Source organism: Parus major, chromosome 10, assembly GCF_001522545.3.
Source record: "Parus major isolate Abel chromosome 10, Parus_major1.1, whole genome shotgun sequence".
NCBI lineage: Eukaryota > Metazoa > Chordata > Aves > Passeriformes > Paridae > Parus > Parus major.
Genome location: NC_031779.1, coordinates 6647586 through 6662866, shown reverse-complemented (window position 1 = coordinate 6662866; position 15281 = coordinate 6647586). Strand labels below are relative to the sequence as shown.

Sequence of the window (15281 nt, the reverse complement as noted above, 5' to 3'; positions counted from 1 at the left end):
AAGTGCTCCAAGATCTTTGCATGGTAGCTTCTATACAGTGCAAAATATGTAAATGTTAAACAAGTGAAGAAAATCCTCCTGTCCTCCATAGACTCCTCACTCACTAAGCAATGAAATTAAAGATACTCGTCACAATAATGCATTTTAATGCCCTTGAGTTTAGAAGGCATCCCTTTTCATAAAAGCATTAAGATCTTTCAGACATCACATCTCTTGTTAGTGCCTGAAGAAATAAAAAGTTGTCATCTTGCTATCCCCTGTACCCATTTCCCTGCACTGCACTTTATTTATGGAAACTCCTGTACTATGCAAATACTTTAATTCATCACTGTGCTTTTTACTGTTCAATCAACCAGGCACGTTTTCCCCTCACAACTCTTGGTGATGAGACTGTAACTTGTTGATTAATCTGTGTATTCCTCTGATTTATCCTCTTCTCAACTTAATTCCCTTTTCCTGATTAAATAATCTGTTCTGATTTATAAATTATTTTCTAAACTGTTCCAGAAGCCATGTGTTTTCCTCATTTTTTACAGACCAGCTGTGTGCTTTGCTGAGTGAGCTACACAGTGCAATAGCTTCAGCTTTTACGCCTTTTCTGGATCACACAGCATATTTTAGTAATTAAATGTTGATTCTTTTAGCTTACTGGAGCTTTCTATCCTGTGAGTAGAGCTACACATTTCAGCTGCTTAATTTCTACCAACTGCACTTATCAAGTAACATTGCAAATTGTTCAAAGACTTTGCTGAAAGAGCAACATTCTTTAGAAACTGCCAGGGTTTCTAACACAGTTAATTTCTTCTTTTTTGCATAAGGTTCTGACTAGGTCACATGTTTAACCTCCTGACCCCTACTGTGTTATACTGAGGGAAATTTCATTGTCATCTCAAAATTTACTCATGAGCACTGGGCTATTGAGAAAAAGGTATAGAAATTAATAGAAGGGGGTTTTGTATTGCATGCTTTTCTTTTAACATGTAAGAAAGGACAGACTTAAGAAGGGAAGTTCAGCAGACAAGGCCAAGTGCAGTAGTTTTCCCCATCTACCTCAGCAGCAGCATAGCAGCCTTTTAATTGTTGGTACCCATGAACCTTACCTGAGGTCAGCAGCAACTGTTTTATGTAAGCTGCAACATTTGATCTTTTCTCCACTTCTAATAACAATTTACTCTTTTATTTAGGTCCTGAAGCTTCATGACATTAGCAGAAGAACAGGCAGTATAAAAATTTACTTAAATTCAGAGCACAGGTAGAGGATGAAAGTTTAAGCTCTCCAAGTTGTCAGTAGGAAAACAATAGGAACACTTCTATGTGAGTGCAGAGGAGGAACTCATTACAGGTAACCTGAGTTTTGGTTTGCCTTCCGTGTACTTCTGCTTCAGCAGAATGGGTTTTCTGAACAATGCTTCATGTGTTAGGTTACAAAGCTGTTTTCAGTAGTTTCAAGTACTCCTTTCATCTTGGTTGCATGCAGGCTGGCTAGGATGGATGCTATCAAAAGGCATATTGGGAAATAAGGAAGAAATACAGATAGCAGGGAAGATTCAGCTCAGGATCCAGTTCTGATTAATTCGATTTTGACCTTCCCTTCACTCTTAAGGATCCTGGCACACATTGAGATTGAAGGTCTGGCTCTGCAGTAACCAGCAGGCTCTGTGGAGTCTTTTCTGCAGAACAACAGCCTTAAGTATAGATTTCCTTGCTTTATGGGAAGTTTCAGATCTGGTTTTCTTCAAACATGAAAATGGTTTATTGTGTAACAGGTAGAATGGCTATGAAAGGTGGAAAGGAAAAAAGAATAAAGTGAAACGATGAACATAGTAAAATTATGTAAAAGCAGCAAAATCAGCCAACCAAAGAAAGGAAGTTTCCTGAATTAGGCTATGTGTACTTTAAACACAGCCCACTGTGCCTTGCTATTTCAGTACATATTGTGTATGGTGTCCTGCTATTTTAGAGATAAGATCAAATTTGTAATTTGGATTAAAATGTCCCTCCCAAATGTGAACTTCTTAAGCTTTACTGAGTCACAGTGGTCTGTATGGATATAACAAACCAACTCCAAATGCTCACAAACTTGGAAATTCAGTTCTCTAAATGAAACAGATTCCATTTAGAGACCCTGCTGGGCCAGCTGCTTACAGCACAGCAGCCCTATAAAGGTGCAGGTAAGTGTCTCAGGACTACCAGTCTATGCTGTGCTTTCTAACACAGTACACAGCTGATGGTCTCTCTTGCCCTTCCCAGTTGTGGTTCTTCATCAGTGACCAGTGCAGACTCTGTTGGAAGACCCAATGCGTGGCTGATTTGCACCAGGCTAGAGAGGAAGTGAAGAGACCTGACCACCAGATGTCTGGGAAACAGAGTTAACATTTGCTTATTCACAGCAATTACAGGTTCCCAGGTGCTGACAGAACAGTGTGGCTGTTGGGACATCCTGCTTTATTTGGCAAGTTTAGAGTTTTGGAGTATTTTGGTCAGAGGATAGGAAAGAAACAACTCAAAATTAACACCCCTGTCCTGGTTGTACTCTCCAGGTGTCTGCTGGGTCTTCTCTTTCTTGTGGGTGAAAGCTGTACTATATGCCTGGGGTTTTATTATGCTTCACTTTTTGCTGACCGTGTGTCCACAAGTACCACGAGAGGCAGGCAGTGTCTGCACTCTGCTGTGGTGCCATTGCCAGGGTGGTAGCACAGGAAATATCAGGACACACTGTGGCCTTGCCATTAAACACCTGTCTTTCAGCTTTATTTGAGAAAAATAAGGAGATTTTTTTAACTTGCACAATATCTGTTTACCTCACTTGGTGAATGTTTGTATTCACCTGGTGGCTCTTACTGCAAAGCCTCACCATGCTTTTCTAGGGAATGCAGGTGCCTATGGCTCAAAGCTGGATTACCCCAGCCTCGGGAGGCTGTATCTAAACTGCAGCATCCATCCATGTCAAAATGCCATTAAATGACATTAGCAGCTGTAGATGAAGGGCAGTGCAGGTGGAGGGAGGACACTGGGCACTGGAAAGCTCAGTTGGCGGTGCAGTCAGCTCAAGTCTGTTCTGTGGGGTGTCAGCACCAGTGCGCAGAGTAATTCCTGAATTGGATAGGTCTCCACACTGAGTGATTAAATAGTCCTCCTATGCTTGCTGAGCCTAGAGCCCTAGGTATCAGGTAATTGAGCTTTCATTCCATAAACTTTTGTAAAGTCTTGTCATTTTAGCTTTTCTTCTCAAGTATATAAAAAATATCAATCAGGCGCAGAGGAGCCATGCCTCTTACCACAGTTGTGAGTGTGCCCAGCTGTCAGCTGTGAGCCCTGGGAGGATACTCTGAGGATGAGCTGAGTGGAGATAGAGTCAGATACAAGCAACACGTTTTAACTTTGATTGGCACTTCTATCTTGTCAGTGCAATTTTTCTCACCACCTTTACAATTTTTACAAATTAGAAGTAATGTAGAGGGAAAATGGGACATTAACACCCAATTAACTTTGCTGCTCCTCTGAAACTATTCTGTGCTTAGCAGAGCCAGAATCTGTCTCTTGAGAAAAAAAATACTGGTTTTCGTCGGAAAAGGCTTGGAAATCTCATACTTGGGAACTGCAGTGCAGACCAAGTTGTCTCGGGGAAGTCGCAGGGAGCGCGGCCCGCAGGGGGCAGCAGAACGGGGCGGCTCCGGCCCCTTGGCCGGCCAGGAGCGGCTCGGTGAGACTGAGGTGCCTCCTCCGTGGAAATCAATTCTCTATTGAAAATACAAGACAGAACAGCCAGGTTTCCATTCAGGAAATAGACTGTTCAGAAAGAGACACGCTGCTCCGCAAAAAAATCCTTTTAAGTGTAGAACCACAGTCAAAGTAGCATTCAAGGTGTTAAGGTGCATGAAGTGACTGATATGAGAAGGAGGATGGTGCTTTCCTATAAAAATATTCATGCTGTAAGTACTCAGATACTATTGCATGACTCTGTAAGAAGATAGAAAATTGAGTGATTCTGTGTCTGAAGCAATTAATTGAAGAAGGACAGAAAAAGCTCAGAGTATCTTGTCTTGACTGTTCAGTGACACTGTAACAAGGTGACAATCTCGAGAATAAAGCAAGGATAATAAAAATCGGTTGTTTTTTTTTTTTTTGTACAGCATGATTAGACACACTTGGATTGATGGTGATAATTTATCAAAAAGCAGAAGTTCGCAGCTGGTAAGAACATCCATTATTCATGAAAATATGATGGCTGGAGTTATGCCAGACAAAGATCAATCTAACCATACCATCTGTACGTGTGATTGTGTGCCTTTCCTGCACTGCAGACATCCAGCCTAGAGATGAGGAAGTTTATGTCAGGTTCCCATCAGGGTCAGAACTTCAGCCAAATATGTTTCAAGTCACTGTTTTTCTAGATACTTCCATTGTTGTCAGAAAATCACCTTTAAACTGAAATTATTCCAAATGATGATGAAATCCTGCTTATGGTTACAGCAGATTTATGCAGAAAAGGCATCCTATTAAACAGGAAGATTTGTTTGTACGGGCAGGATGCAGAAAGTGTTCTAGTTATACTTATCTTCCTTTGCAATTTACACCCACGTTGGGCACTGTCCTTTGCATAAGCCAAGGAGAGGAAAACTATTCTATTGAGAAACCTACAGAAATGTTCAGCAGAAATGCAATTATGAAGGGCACTTAAACATTTTTGTCCAATGTTAAATTCTATAGCATCTTTTTGTCTGTGTTCTCTTGTTAATCCATCTAATTACTAAATGTGTGTATTAACAGAGGAAAACCCCAAAATTCATAGAGACTCTAACTTCAGTCATATGATAAGAAGTAATAGAACACAGGACAGTGTATTAAGATTTTGAAAGTATTTGTTACTCCTCCAAATGGTTTACTAAAAATAAGCTCGAAAATGAACAACCATCAGGTGTTTTCAGTGTATCCAGTGCATACTATTAATATATTATAACCTCTGCTCTATATAAGTAGAAATTACTGGGAATTTGTCTATTGATTGTAGAGGGAGGAGGACTGGATTTTGTGTTACTATATTAATCATTGGGTAAATGTTTCTCTAAAAGGTAGGAATATAGAAATTTCCAGGGGCACATTGATGGTCTAACATCCTGTTTTCAACAGCAGCCAATTCCCAGGGCCCCATAGGAAGGCAGATCCCCTCCTTTCCTTCCCCCCGTGTCAGTTGTGTCAGAGACTACTGTCAGTCTCTCTCAGGTAAATCTGGCTGATAACTCAGGCTGATTTCTTGCCAGCCAGTTCACCATTCTGCCTGACCTAAACCTGAGCCTGAAAACCCCACCCACAACCACATATCAACCTCCTCCTTCAGGGCTTCTTCACTCTGTGACCTGTGGCAGCAATGGATCTCCAGGTTAATTATAAAGGGCAATAAGATATTTCCTTTGTGCCACTTTAATTCTATTAACCCACATTAATACCCAGAGCATCTCCATTTACTTCTCAGTTATTATCAGACAGATGCTAGTAAAAAATGAGAGCACAAGTAGGGCAATTTTCTTATGATTTTTGGTGTCTTTCTGTTCTTGTTCTGCACCAAGGAGAATTGGTGTTTCAGAGAGTTCTGTTCTAAGCATTCATTGCTATCCATACCCCTCTTGTATCTGTTTTCTGTGCTTACATCCAAACTGTCATGCATGTGACTGTGTATATGTGAATTTTAAAAAGCTTTGTGAGTTCTTCTTAAACAAAGCTAATGGGAAAATAATACCCCTTGCAGAAGCTGCATTTTGAAACAAATACAGCAGCCCTGTAATGTATGCATTCCATGAAAAGCTGCAACAGAGAAGAATTTAAACACACCTTTTGATATGCCATTTCTGTTTACCCCTACAAGGCAACACAGTTCTTCCCCAGTAAGAAGTATAGGAAAATGTGCCCTATCAGGCCAACTCAAGGAGGCTTAATAGAGTTCCATGTGTTAGTCAGTCCAGCCACTCAGGTAGCTTTTCAGTCCTTCAGTTACTCCTCTCAAAGATTTCCTGAGGTGGGAATGGTACTCTTATTATCCTGTAATAAACTTCTCAAAGAAGTAACCTAGGTAGGCCAGAAGTGCAACAAAATGCCTAAGCATGGTAAGGTTATGAGGAAAAGAATAACAGCTAATTGTTCAGGGAAATGCAATTTTCAAGTTAATGCTAATGCCAGAAGTCTTTATCTACTGCTGGACTGCAGCATCCTGAAGGATGACACACGGGAAATCTGGGGAGTGGCCACCCAGATTCACAGATACAGTGTGTGACCAAATATATAAGTGGTTAGGTGTGTAAATCCATTTCCTTCCTAGGACCAACATTAGAGGGGAAGTCCCCTAACTAATATTTAGTCATTGTGGCTCAGCTGTTATTAAGTAGCTTAACAATTTAGTCCTTCCTATGTTCCCTCCTAATAACTTTATTCCTGCTCGACCAAGTATTATCTTCTGTATTGATGGTGACTTTACTTTCTTCTATTATTACGATGACTTAGGCACAGAGGAAATGAGACAGTTCTTAGTGATAAGAAAATTTCACTATACTGTAGATAAAGATATGTCTGCTAGAATGATTTTGGAGACTGAGGGACCACAGTTTCCTGATGAAGGTCCCCTGATTTCAGGAGTCAGTATGACCTGATATGTTATGGTTAAAATACCTCCCTTTCCTTCTCTTCCACCTTATTTTCTTTTTATATGACTTCTAACAAACCTTTCTTTAGAATGTAGAAAGGAAATAAGTAATAAAACAAATAGAAGATCTTTCACTTACACTAAACTTTCATGGACAGCTCCCTGTCCCAGGCTGTGTGAACAGGCAATGGGCTGTGAGAGTCCATTAAGAGCTTCCAAATTCCCATGTACATCATTCTGAGATGGGAGAACATGGAGGTCTTAAACCTGATCTGAAAACAAGGGAGAAACCAAACAGCTGAGAACTTCTGTCACATCTGTGCAGATGTTCTAGACAAATGCCTGGTTTCCATCATCCTCTGCCCTGAAGCAGGGCTGAAGTCAACCACTTGCTATTCTGGTCTTCTATCATAAGATAGAGCTGAAGCAGAATATTGTTTTTGCCCTTCCTACTCTTCTACGTTTCCTTTCCTGTGGGGAAGCAAAGATGAAATGTCTGATCTTCCCCTTTGTAAACTAAAAGAAGTCAGTCAAATACATGTAGTGATTTCCTGTCCTTAATTCTCCCACTCCCTGAAATATGTCCATTCCTTACACTTACAGAAGAACTTGAACTCCACAATTTATTTCTGCCTCTAAAATTTCCTTATTTCATGCCACAATGACAATGCTGGAATCAGAAGAGATCTGTCATTTGCTACTATCTCTAGGGAGTGGAACAGGATTTTAAATACAGCTACTCGTCAATATAACTGTGGTGCCGATGGTGGGTGTGCCTGTTTTCTGCTCTCCTACCTACCTTAACCAGTTCCATTGTGTGACCTGGCCAAGCCACACCCCTGTGTGAACAATGCTGCTGCTCCTGTGCTGCATTATTTTTATATGACATCTATACTGAACTCTACTGCTTGCATGACTGATTAAACCAAACCTGCTGCTGGAGAGTGAGTGACAGGCTTCCAGCATTTCACGTGTATCTCAAGCCACAGTGCCATGGGCTGTGACCCAGTTGGGAACTGAATGGGAGACCCACATGAAACAGGAAATGGTGAAGATGAATGAGGGGGTGGTACTTTTTCTGCTGAATCAGGACCATATTGATGCCCTATATGCTTCAGCAACATCTAAATTGATGCTACCTAGAGCCCTTAGAATTTGTAACTGAAAAATTAAAGTGCTATCTTTTCATTCCAATACAGACACATACAATAAATTAAACTGTCCTGTATTTGTCTCAATACATTTCATATTTCTCAGTTGATTTTAAATTCCAGTCTTATTTATTTTAATAAAACAAAAAAAAAATACTATAGAAGTGTAAAATTTTTATTTATATACATGCTTAATGAAAAGCTCTCCCAAATAAAGGTGAAAATAACTTTTTATTGAAAGACATGCCCTTCTAGGGCTTTGCAGCCTTTATTAAAATCTTGGCAGTTGTAATTTTTTTTCTCTATGAACTGCTTTTAACAGTCTGGCTCTATAAATCACATCTACCAGGTAATTCTCATTTTTCCCACTGCTCAGGGTACAAACTATGTGGAATGCATAAAGGTAGGTGGGAGAATCCTGGTACTATTGTCATTACCTGATTGGCTTCAATGGTCTTGCTCTGTGTTCATGCCCAGAAACAGCTTTTCCTGACTAACCCATTCCTTTTTGTCCTTTCTGTCTGTGCCAGGGGAAATTACTGTGCACATGGCACTGTATTACTTATTGTGCTATCTAGCATTTTTTTACTTTGTTGCTGCATAGTTAAAAAGTACTTTGAGAACTCAGCAGGAACACAGACTTTAAGTAGAAAGTAGCAAGGATAACAATTAAAAGCTGAAGATATTAAAAGAAACATTTTTCTGTAATCGCAGTCTGTGACTTTACATTATCAGTAAAGATGGAAGCAAGGTATTATTGCAGGTAACTCCAGGAATTTTTTATTCAATTCAACCATTACTGAAATAATTACATAAAATACATACTGAGGCCTTTGCACCAATAAAATGTGTATTCTGCATTTCAACTTGATGTGGAAATTCCTAATTATAGATTTGTGTGTGTAAGATCAGCAGGAAAGTGAGTTTTTGCAGTAATCTTGAATTAGCCATGTATCAAGAGTGTTAAGTGAGAGCAAACAATTATATCAATAGGTCTGAGAAATGATTTGATGCTTGTAGCTAAATCAAGCTGGACATTCAGGTAGCTCTATGTGTTATGTCAAATCAAAAGGGTAACAGCTGCAAATGCAGCAAAGATGTATTTGCCAATAAAAGATAAAAACACTACTCAAGAGAAAAACTGCAGTATTATATATTGGTTTGTATATTGCATACAAGAGCACCTATGACAACTGACTTTTGGGGCTTAGTTTCTGGTATCTGTTTTATCACCATTAGCAGGCTAAAATTGTCACATGAGCTGAAATACCCAAAAAAGAGAGCCTGACAGTTCATGATGCTAAATGTGTGTTTAATGTAGAATACAACAGTGAGAGCTGGAAGAAAAAGGAAACAGCTCTGAGGAAACATCGTTGAGCAAATCTCCAGTTCTTACTAAGTCTGGTTCTGAAATATTTTACATGCATCTGTCCATTTGATAATCTCTGCTATAAATGGGTTTCATGCCTTAGGCATGATGAAGGTAGAATAGATCTTAATCCCCCTGGAAAGTGAAGGCTGTTAGAAGTTAATTATAACCTCATTTTTGTAGCAATATGAATGGGACTTTATAACCTTAATGACCACAGGTGTAAGTTCTTGTACAATTTGTGACTGCAATTACTCCCAAATCTCATAGGATTAATATTCCAGTTGATCATGTGTTACAGGAACTTTTCTTTTTCCTCTGGATTGTTTCAGCAGTTAGCCTGAAGATGGACAGGAGATTTTGACAGGGAAAAAATAAATCAGCCTTTTATCATGTCTACATTTAGGTAATTTGTTATGGTAAGACCAGGCTACCCACTCCTGCTGTTCTAGGAGGGCAAACCTTCTTCCTCCTCCATGTACTGTAAGCTCTGTGTCCATCTTGTGATCAAGGGCTATTCATAGAAAAGCCTGTTGATTCTGTGCCATCCCATTTCATTTCTTCCACAGCATAATGGTCTTTGGGCCTCCTGAGAAAAAAATATGTTAGTAATGCTGGTAATGGGAAACAGAGTAGTTACAAAAACCAAAAAAGATGCCTACACTTTAAATTTATTGCTGTTTCTATGTAATTATATTAGCATTTTCACAATAACTATTGCTTCAGATATTCATTCTGTAGTGTCATCGTCTAATTAACCTGCTGTGCCTTTGGACCACTGCAGTCACAAAGCACTAGCAGGTTTTGAACTGAAAGCTCAGCACCCTGGTCAGATTATGTTCTGCCACCATATTGTATTTTGTCTATGAGCAATCTGTATGATTGTGTATACCTTTTGGGCAGTCTGTCAGCTGTAAAAATCAGCAGAACAGGGTTATTTTAGTCAAACTAATTCCCAAGTAGTGATTTACTTTCTATTCCTCCATCTTCTTTCTGTAAACTAGTGTCATGTTCCAAGCAAGTATGAAATGCTCACAGCAGTGTACAATGATTCTTGCAGGAAAAAAAGAGCTGTAAACTGTTGCAAATTCACTTCAGATTATCGGAACCAAGGAGGTAAGATCATGGGCCCTGGCAAGAAGGGACAAGCTAAAACTAAGCAGAGATTTCTCCCTGGGGTGTCAGGGAGTGAAAGAGGGAGATTGTGGAGAAGGAGTGACTGTATTAAATCTCCACTGGGGGTGAGAGAGAATGGAAAATGTGGAATAATGAGCTGCAGCCATGAATATGTGCAGAGTGTGCCCAAGGCAAGACACAACTGGGCATGGGAGCACCTTCCAGAGCAGAGGAGACGTGTTGCTTGCTAGAAGCCTGGCACCTCTAGTACTGTTGGTGGAGTGTCAATCCTGCCCAGGAAGACAAGGGAGTGGTCAGAGGTCCTTTGACTGGGGATTTATCAACAGCAAATCCACATTTCAGGGACCTCCTGAGTCTAATTGTTGTGGTTTAGTCTAATAGTTGTAGGCATGTCTTCATGTTTCATAGCCCTTGTAGCTTGTTTTCCATGAGCTTACCCAGCTACTTTTTGGGAGCATTTATACTCTTCAGGATCAGTAATTCTTCTGACAAATTTTCACACAGAAATGTGGTGCCTAGTTTTCTTCAAATCTACTGTTCTCAAGGGTAGGAAATAATGAACAGCTATTCCCTGTTCACTTTTGCATACCAGTCATGATCTTCTGTGCCTTTATCACCCATTCCCTGACACTGTCTTTTGTCCAAGCCAAAGATCACAAATTTGATTATCCTTTCTTAATCTAAAAAATAATTTCAGAGTTCTTTTTTTCAGCTCTGCTGTGTGTGTCTCATATTGCATCACCACCTTCTCTTGAGCTTTCTTTTTGCCACCTGGGAAGTACCAGATGTTCACTCCATACAAGTGCTTGGCTTAATAATCCCTGTAGTGTAGGCAGAGCTTTGGGGATGAAGAAACAGTTGTTCCAAATGTTGATTTCATTCAAAGAAGTGTCACACAGGCTAAACAAAGGGTGAAGAGACTGCAAATTGTTGCATGGTCAAGTAGCAAGGCAGCAAATTATTCTCATTATTACAGTTGTGCATCTTGTTGGGGGAAGGGAAGGAGATTCTGAGTATCCAAATTAGGGAGACTACTCACCACGCATGTAGGTTATTTTTTCTTGGAGGATTTTAATTTTGAGGATTAAATAGAAGATGCTCCTTTTCAAACAAATATTGGTAAATCAAATAAACATGTCTTTCTGCTATTTTCCAAGAAATGGGGAGAGCTGCAACTAAAATAGACATAACTGAGAAAACCATGTTTTTATTGCCTGTTATCCACGGACAAGTCTTTTGCTCATCTGTGCTTATGAGGTTCCCATAAAAATTATCAATATTCTCAAAGCTGATGCAGACCTTGCAAGTTTTCCCAGAGTTGTGATCATTGTGCCGTGCTCTCTCATGCCAATGATTACTGTGCCACACTCCTATAGAGGAAGGGAGATCCTTTTCCACAGTGTAGTACAAATTCAATATCTGTTCCTGTTCTTAGAAAAGCAGTTGTGTTTCTCTCTTGCAGTGACTGGGCAGCCCCACAAACACACCTTGTTCTAGAGGGAAAAAATACAGTGCAAAACGACTTGTAACTAACCAGGGCAATCTCACAGGTCTGTGAACAACTTCTCAGCTGAAACCACAGAGCTGTCTGCATACCAGAACTTAAATAGACTGACCAGAATGACCAGGAGCAAGTGCTAAGGGACAGCCCCATGGGTAGACAACATACTTGTGAAGGAACTTGTTCCTGTTGATGATGACACACCTATTATCCACCTGCAAACCCACAAAAGCAGCATTACAACCAGGACTTAAGATGGGGAGTGATTCATATGGAAATTAAATTGTTTGTAGGAACAAGACACCTTGCCACAAAAAAGAATCGTGTAACACTCAATCTTGCCTAAAGAGAAATCCAAATACAAGTGGATGTTCTAATTAATTTGCCTCGGGCTATATTACCCTCCCCAGGAGGAGAAGAGGACAGTGATTAGGAGAAAAACAAAAAAGATGCTGAATATTAAACGCAGACCTTCCATTCATTCCTCTGCGCTGGGCAATGATTTCTTTCTCTCTTCCTCAGGTCCTTTTCATGCTGATAGCTCGATAGCTCAATATCCTGCCCTGGTGACAGACAGCTGAGAGGCAGAGGCAAACAGAGGCATTTTGCACACAGAGTGTGAGACACCCATAGTTCAGTGCAGTTTCCATTTATCCAATGCAGATTTCCTCTCTTCAACTCTCTGGTCTCTAACGTCTTAAGGGATAAGGATATGTGTAGCCATATCTCTGTTTTCTTCTGGTCTTAATTACTTGGAGACAGGACATAAATTATTTTTAAAATGTTCATTAAGTTATTTGTTCTGTCATTTCTTTCAAACAAAAGCATCTCTTTGGCTTATAACTTCCTTGATTACTGAGGAATGTAGTGCTCGTGACAGATGCCCAAGGCTGCAGATGGAGATGTGTGCCTAGGCCGTGTAGGGTGGTGTAGGGTTATAGCGTTCCCTCAGCACAGATCCGGAAGAACTGAGCAGCTGAAATGCTGAAGTCCACACCTGCAATCTGGCTCGGGGCCAGCCGGCTCGGGCAGACCACACTCACCTTGTTGGACCTTTGGCACTGGGGCTGCTGCTGTCATTCATGCACTGAGCCGCACCGGCTTCGTGCCCGTGAGCCCCGAGGCTGGCAGAGATTGCGTGCTTTGTGGTGAGCCTGGTACACATTCCTGGAGCACGGACAGCAACTGACAGACCTGGCCGGCTCACGAATTGCTGTGGGAAGAAGAGGAGGACAGTGTCCGGCTTTCACACAGCACTCTCCTACAGCGCTCAGAGGTGGGTGCCAGAGAACGGGGCTGAGCGGCCGCCCGTGCTTCCTGCGAGCCCTAACCCCGTTTCCCAGTGCCGGGAGGTGGCTGTGTGACAGAAGGACCTTTCTGGGTCTCCCCTCGAAGCTCCTCTCCCGACACCAAATATTTCCGTGAGCAGAGGGAATGCCCCCCTGCACTGACGCCTCAGCGTCCCACAGGGGCTTTTCGCAGTGTCGCCCCACGCGAGGAAATCGGGCGCTTCGGGGGCCCGAGAGCCGGCGCGGGGCCGCGAGTTCTGAGGGCGGAGGGGGAAGCGGAGCCCCGGCCCGCCCCCGCCCGGCCCCTGCGGCCGCCCGCGGCCAAGTGCGCGGGGCGGAGCGGAGCGGAGCGGCGGCGCCGGCCCGAGGAGCCGCAGAGAGCGCTGGCCCGGCGGCCCGCGGGGATGCTGCGCTACAGCTCCGGGCTCACGGTCACCGCCACCACCCCCCGGAGGCCGCCGGGCGACGGTGGCCGCCCCCGGCGGAAGGTGCGCGGGGCAGCGCGGGGGGAGGCGGGGAGGGGTCGCGGGGCGAAGCAGAGGCTTGACATCCCCCCTCGTGTAGTTACCTGAGGAGCGCCTTTCTCTTCCCCACCTCCCCCCTTTCCGTATTTTCGGTGTTTTCAGGTGAAGCTTGCGGTGTGCGAGAGCATCTTTTTCTGCGTTCTTTGTAGGTGAGGGGAAAGGAAGAGTTTTTGGGGAGTTCTGCAAGGCTTTTGTAGTTCTAGACCTGGCCTGTTCTGTAAACCTGCGAGGGAGGTGTACTTGTATTGGAGACTTCCCCCGCATCCTTGAAACGTGCCTGGATATTTACAATTGCAAACTCGCCTATCCTATCATGAGAAAGCTCACCGTAATGATTTAGATGGTAATAGTAATTTAATTGTATAATCAGTTCCTCAAATGCAGATATGTAATTTGCTGATTTTTAAAAAAAAAATCATAAATGCAGTAAGTAATAACCATGTATTAATCAGTTAGGCTTGTAAAAAGTTGTTAAAACTCAGGCAGATATGACAGGAATGTCTCTACAGCTGCCCAGCTTTAAATAACCCTTTTCTTGCTGCTGTTAACCACACTGTTATCATTGTGAATGTTGATTCCACATGTGAAGAAAGAAATCAAAATAAGTGATAATCTTATCCTTACCAAAAATACACCCATGTGACCATGCTCTTTCTTGAATTATGCAGTTATTGTTTTGATGCTTCAAAAATATGAGTTCTTAATTTAAAAACTGAAGAATGTCGTGTTGCTCTGGTTTTACATGATAGCAAGAAGGTCAGAATGGCCTTCCTGACAAAAAGATCCCTGGTCTTCATAAAAAATGAAATTGTTCATGCATAAGAAAAATTACAATGATTTGAAAATCATAGTTATATTCCCTATATGTCTTCTGTATTCCCATTGAGTTTCCCTGTTCTTGCATTTCTTAAAGAAGTTACAGTAAGGGAACTTCTGTTTAAGTTATAAGCTTCTTATTTTAATCCCCTTGATTGATTTCTTGGGAATGATGAACTGTATTCGATACATTCTTTTAAGAAGACTGGTAAAAATTTAATTTGTGACTACAACCCACTGGAAACTTGTCCCTTTTTTTAGTGAAGTGTGGCTCCCTTATCACGAGTTGTCAGAGGAGGGGAGAGAGACAGAATAACTGCTGAATAAATGAAAGATGTGTGTCACATTCCTGTGCGCCTGTGGTCACAGGAGAAGTGCCCTTTAATTGTGTGTAGAATCTCATGGCAGAGATTTCATAAATGGAGCAGGCTACTCAACACATAAATGACCAAAGAGAGTACTTTCTTCTCTGCTTTTTAGGACTGAAATGAAACATGCACTGTTTTTCTGCTTTCACCTTCAAAGGTCTAAAGCCAACGCTGGTCTTTAGGCGAAGGGAGTGACTTTTGGCCATTGAGCTGATAGGGTAGTAGATAGTTACTCTACAAACATGTTATCCCCATTTCTTTTGTCAGTATCAACAATATTAAATTCTGGTGATGTTGAACTCCAGGGCTGCTTTGAAGTTAGATCAATACTGAACCATTTTCCTGTGGGGCTCCTGTAATATGCTTAGAGACTGGTTGCTAGTAGAACAGCCTGTATTTTTCTGTTGCTGTACTAATAACTTTGATTATTCCGTAAGAGCATTTCTCATTAATTTAACAATTGATTGTAATGCAAAAATCTGTAATTATTTC

The 15281-nt window shown here is 41.5% G+C and overlaps 1 protein-coding gene and 1 long non-coding RNA gene across 4 annotated transcripts in view; one reads left to right on the top strand and one right to left on the bottom strand.

The window, feature by feature from the left end:
- Positions 1–7778: 7778 nt before the first annotated feature.
- LOC109022809 lies at positions 7779–14180 on the bottom strand. Its single transcript, XR_002002108.2, has 3 exons — positions 13650–14180; positions 12836–13005; positions 7779–9743 (listed from the first exon to the last, which is right to left on the bottom strand). It is a non-coding gene; the product is annotated as an uncharacterized LOC109022809 (long non-coding RNA).
- Positions 12980–15281, top strand: part of LOC107209207 (myocardial zonula adherens protein-like) — a 52921-nt gene continuing 50619 nt past the window's right edge. The window contains exon 1 of one of the 3 annotated variants that reach the window (XM_015638559.3): positions 12980–13068. Coding sequence is in view for 2 of the 3 variants with exons in the window: in XM_015638561.3 (XP_015494047.1) it covers positions 13486–13569 (84 nt within the window). In the remaining variant the exon portion in view is untranslated. Of the gene's footprint in view, positions 13069–13420; positions 13570–15281 lie in introns of those variants that run through there. The other 2 variants (XM_015638561.3, XM_015638562.2) reach the window with 2 other exon arrangements.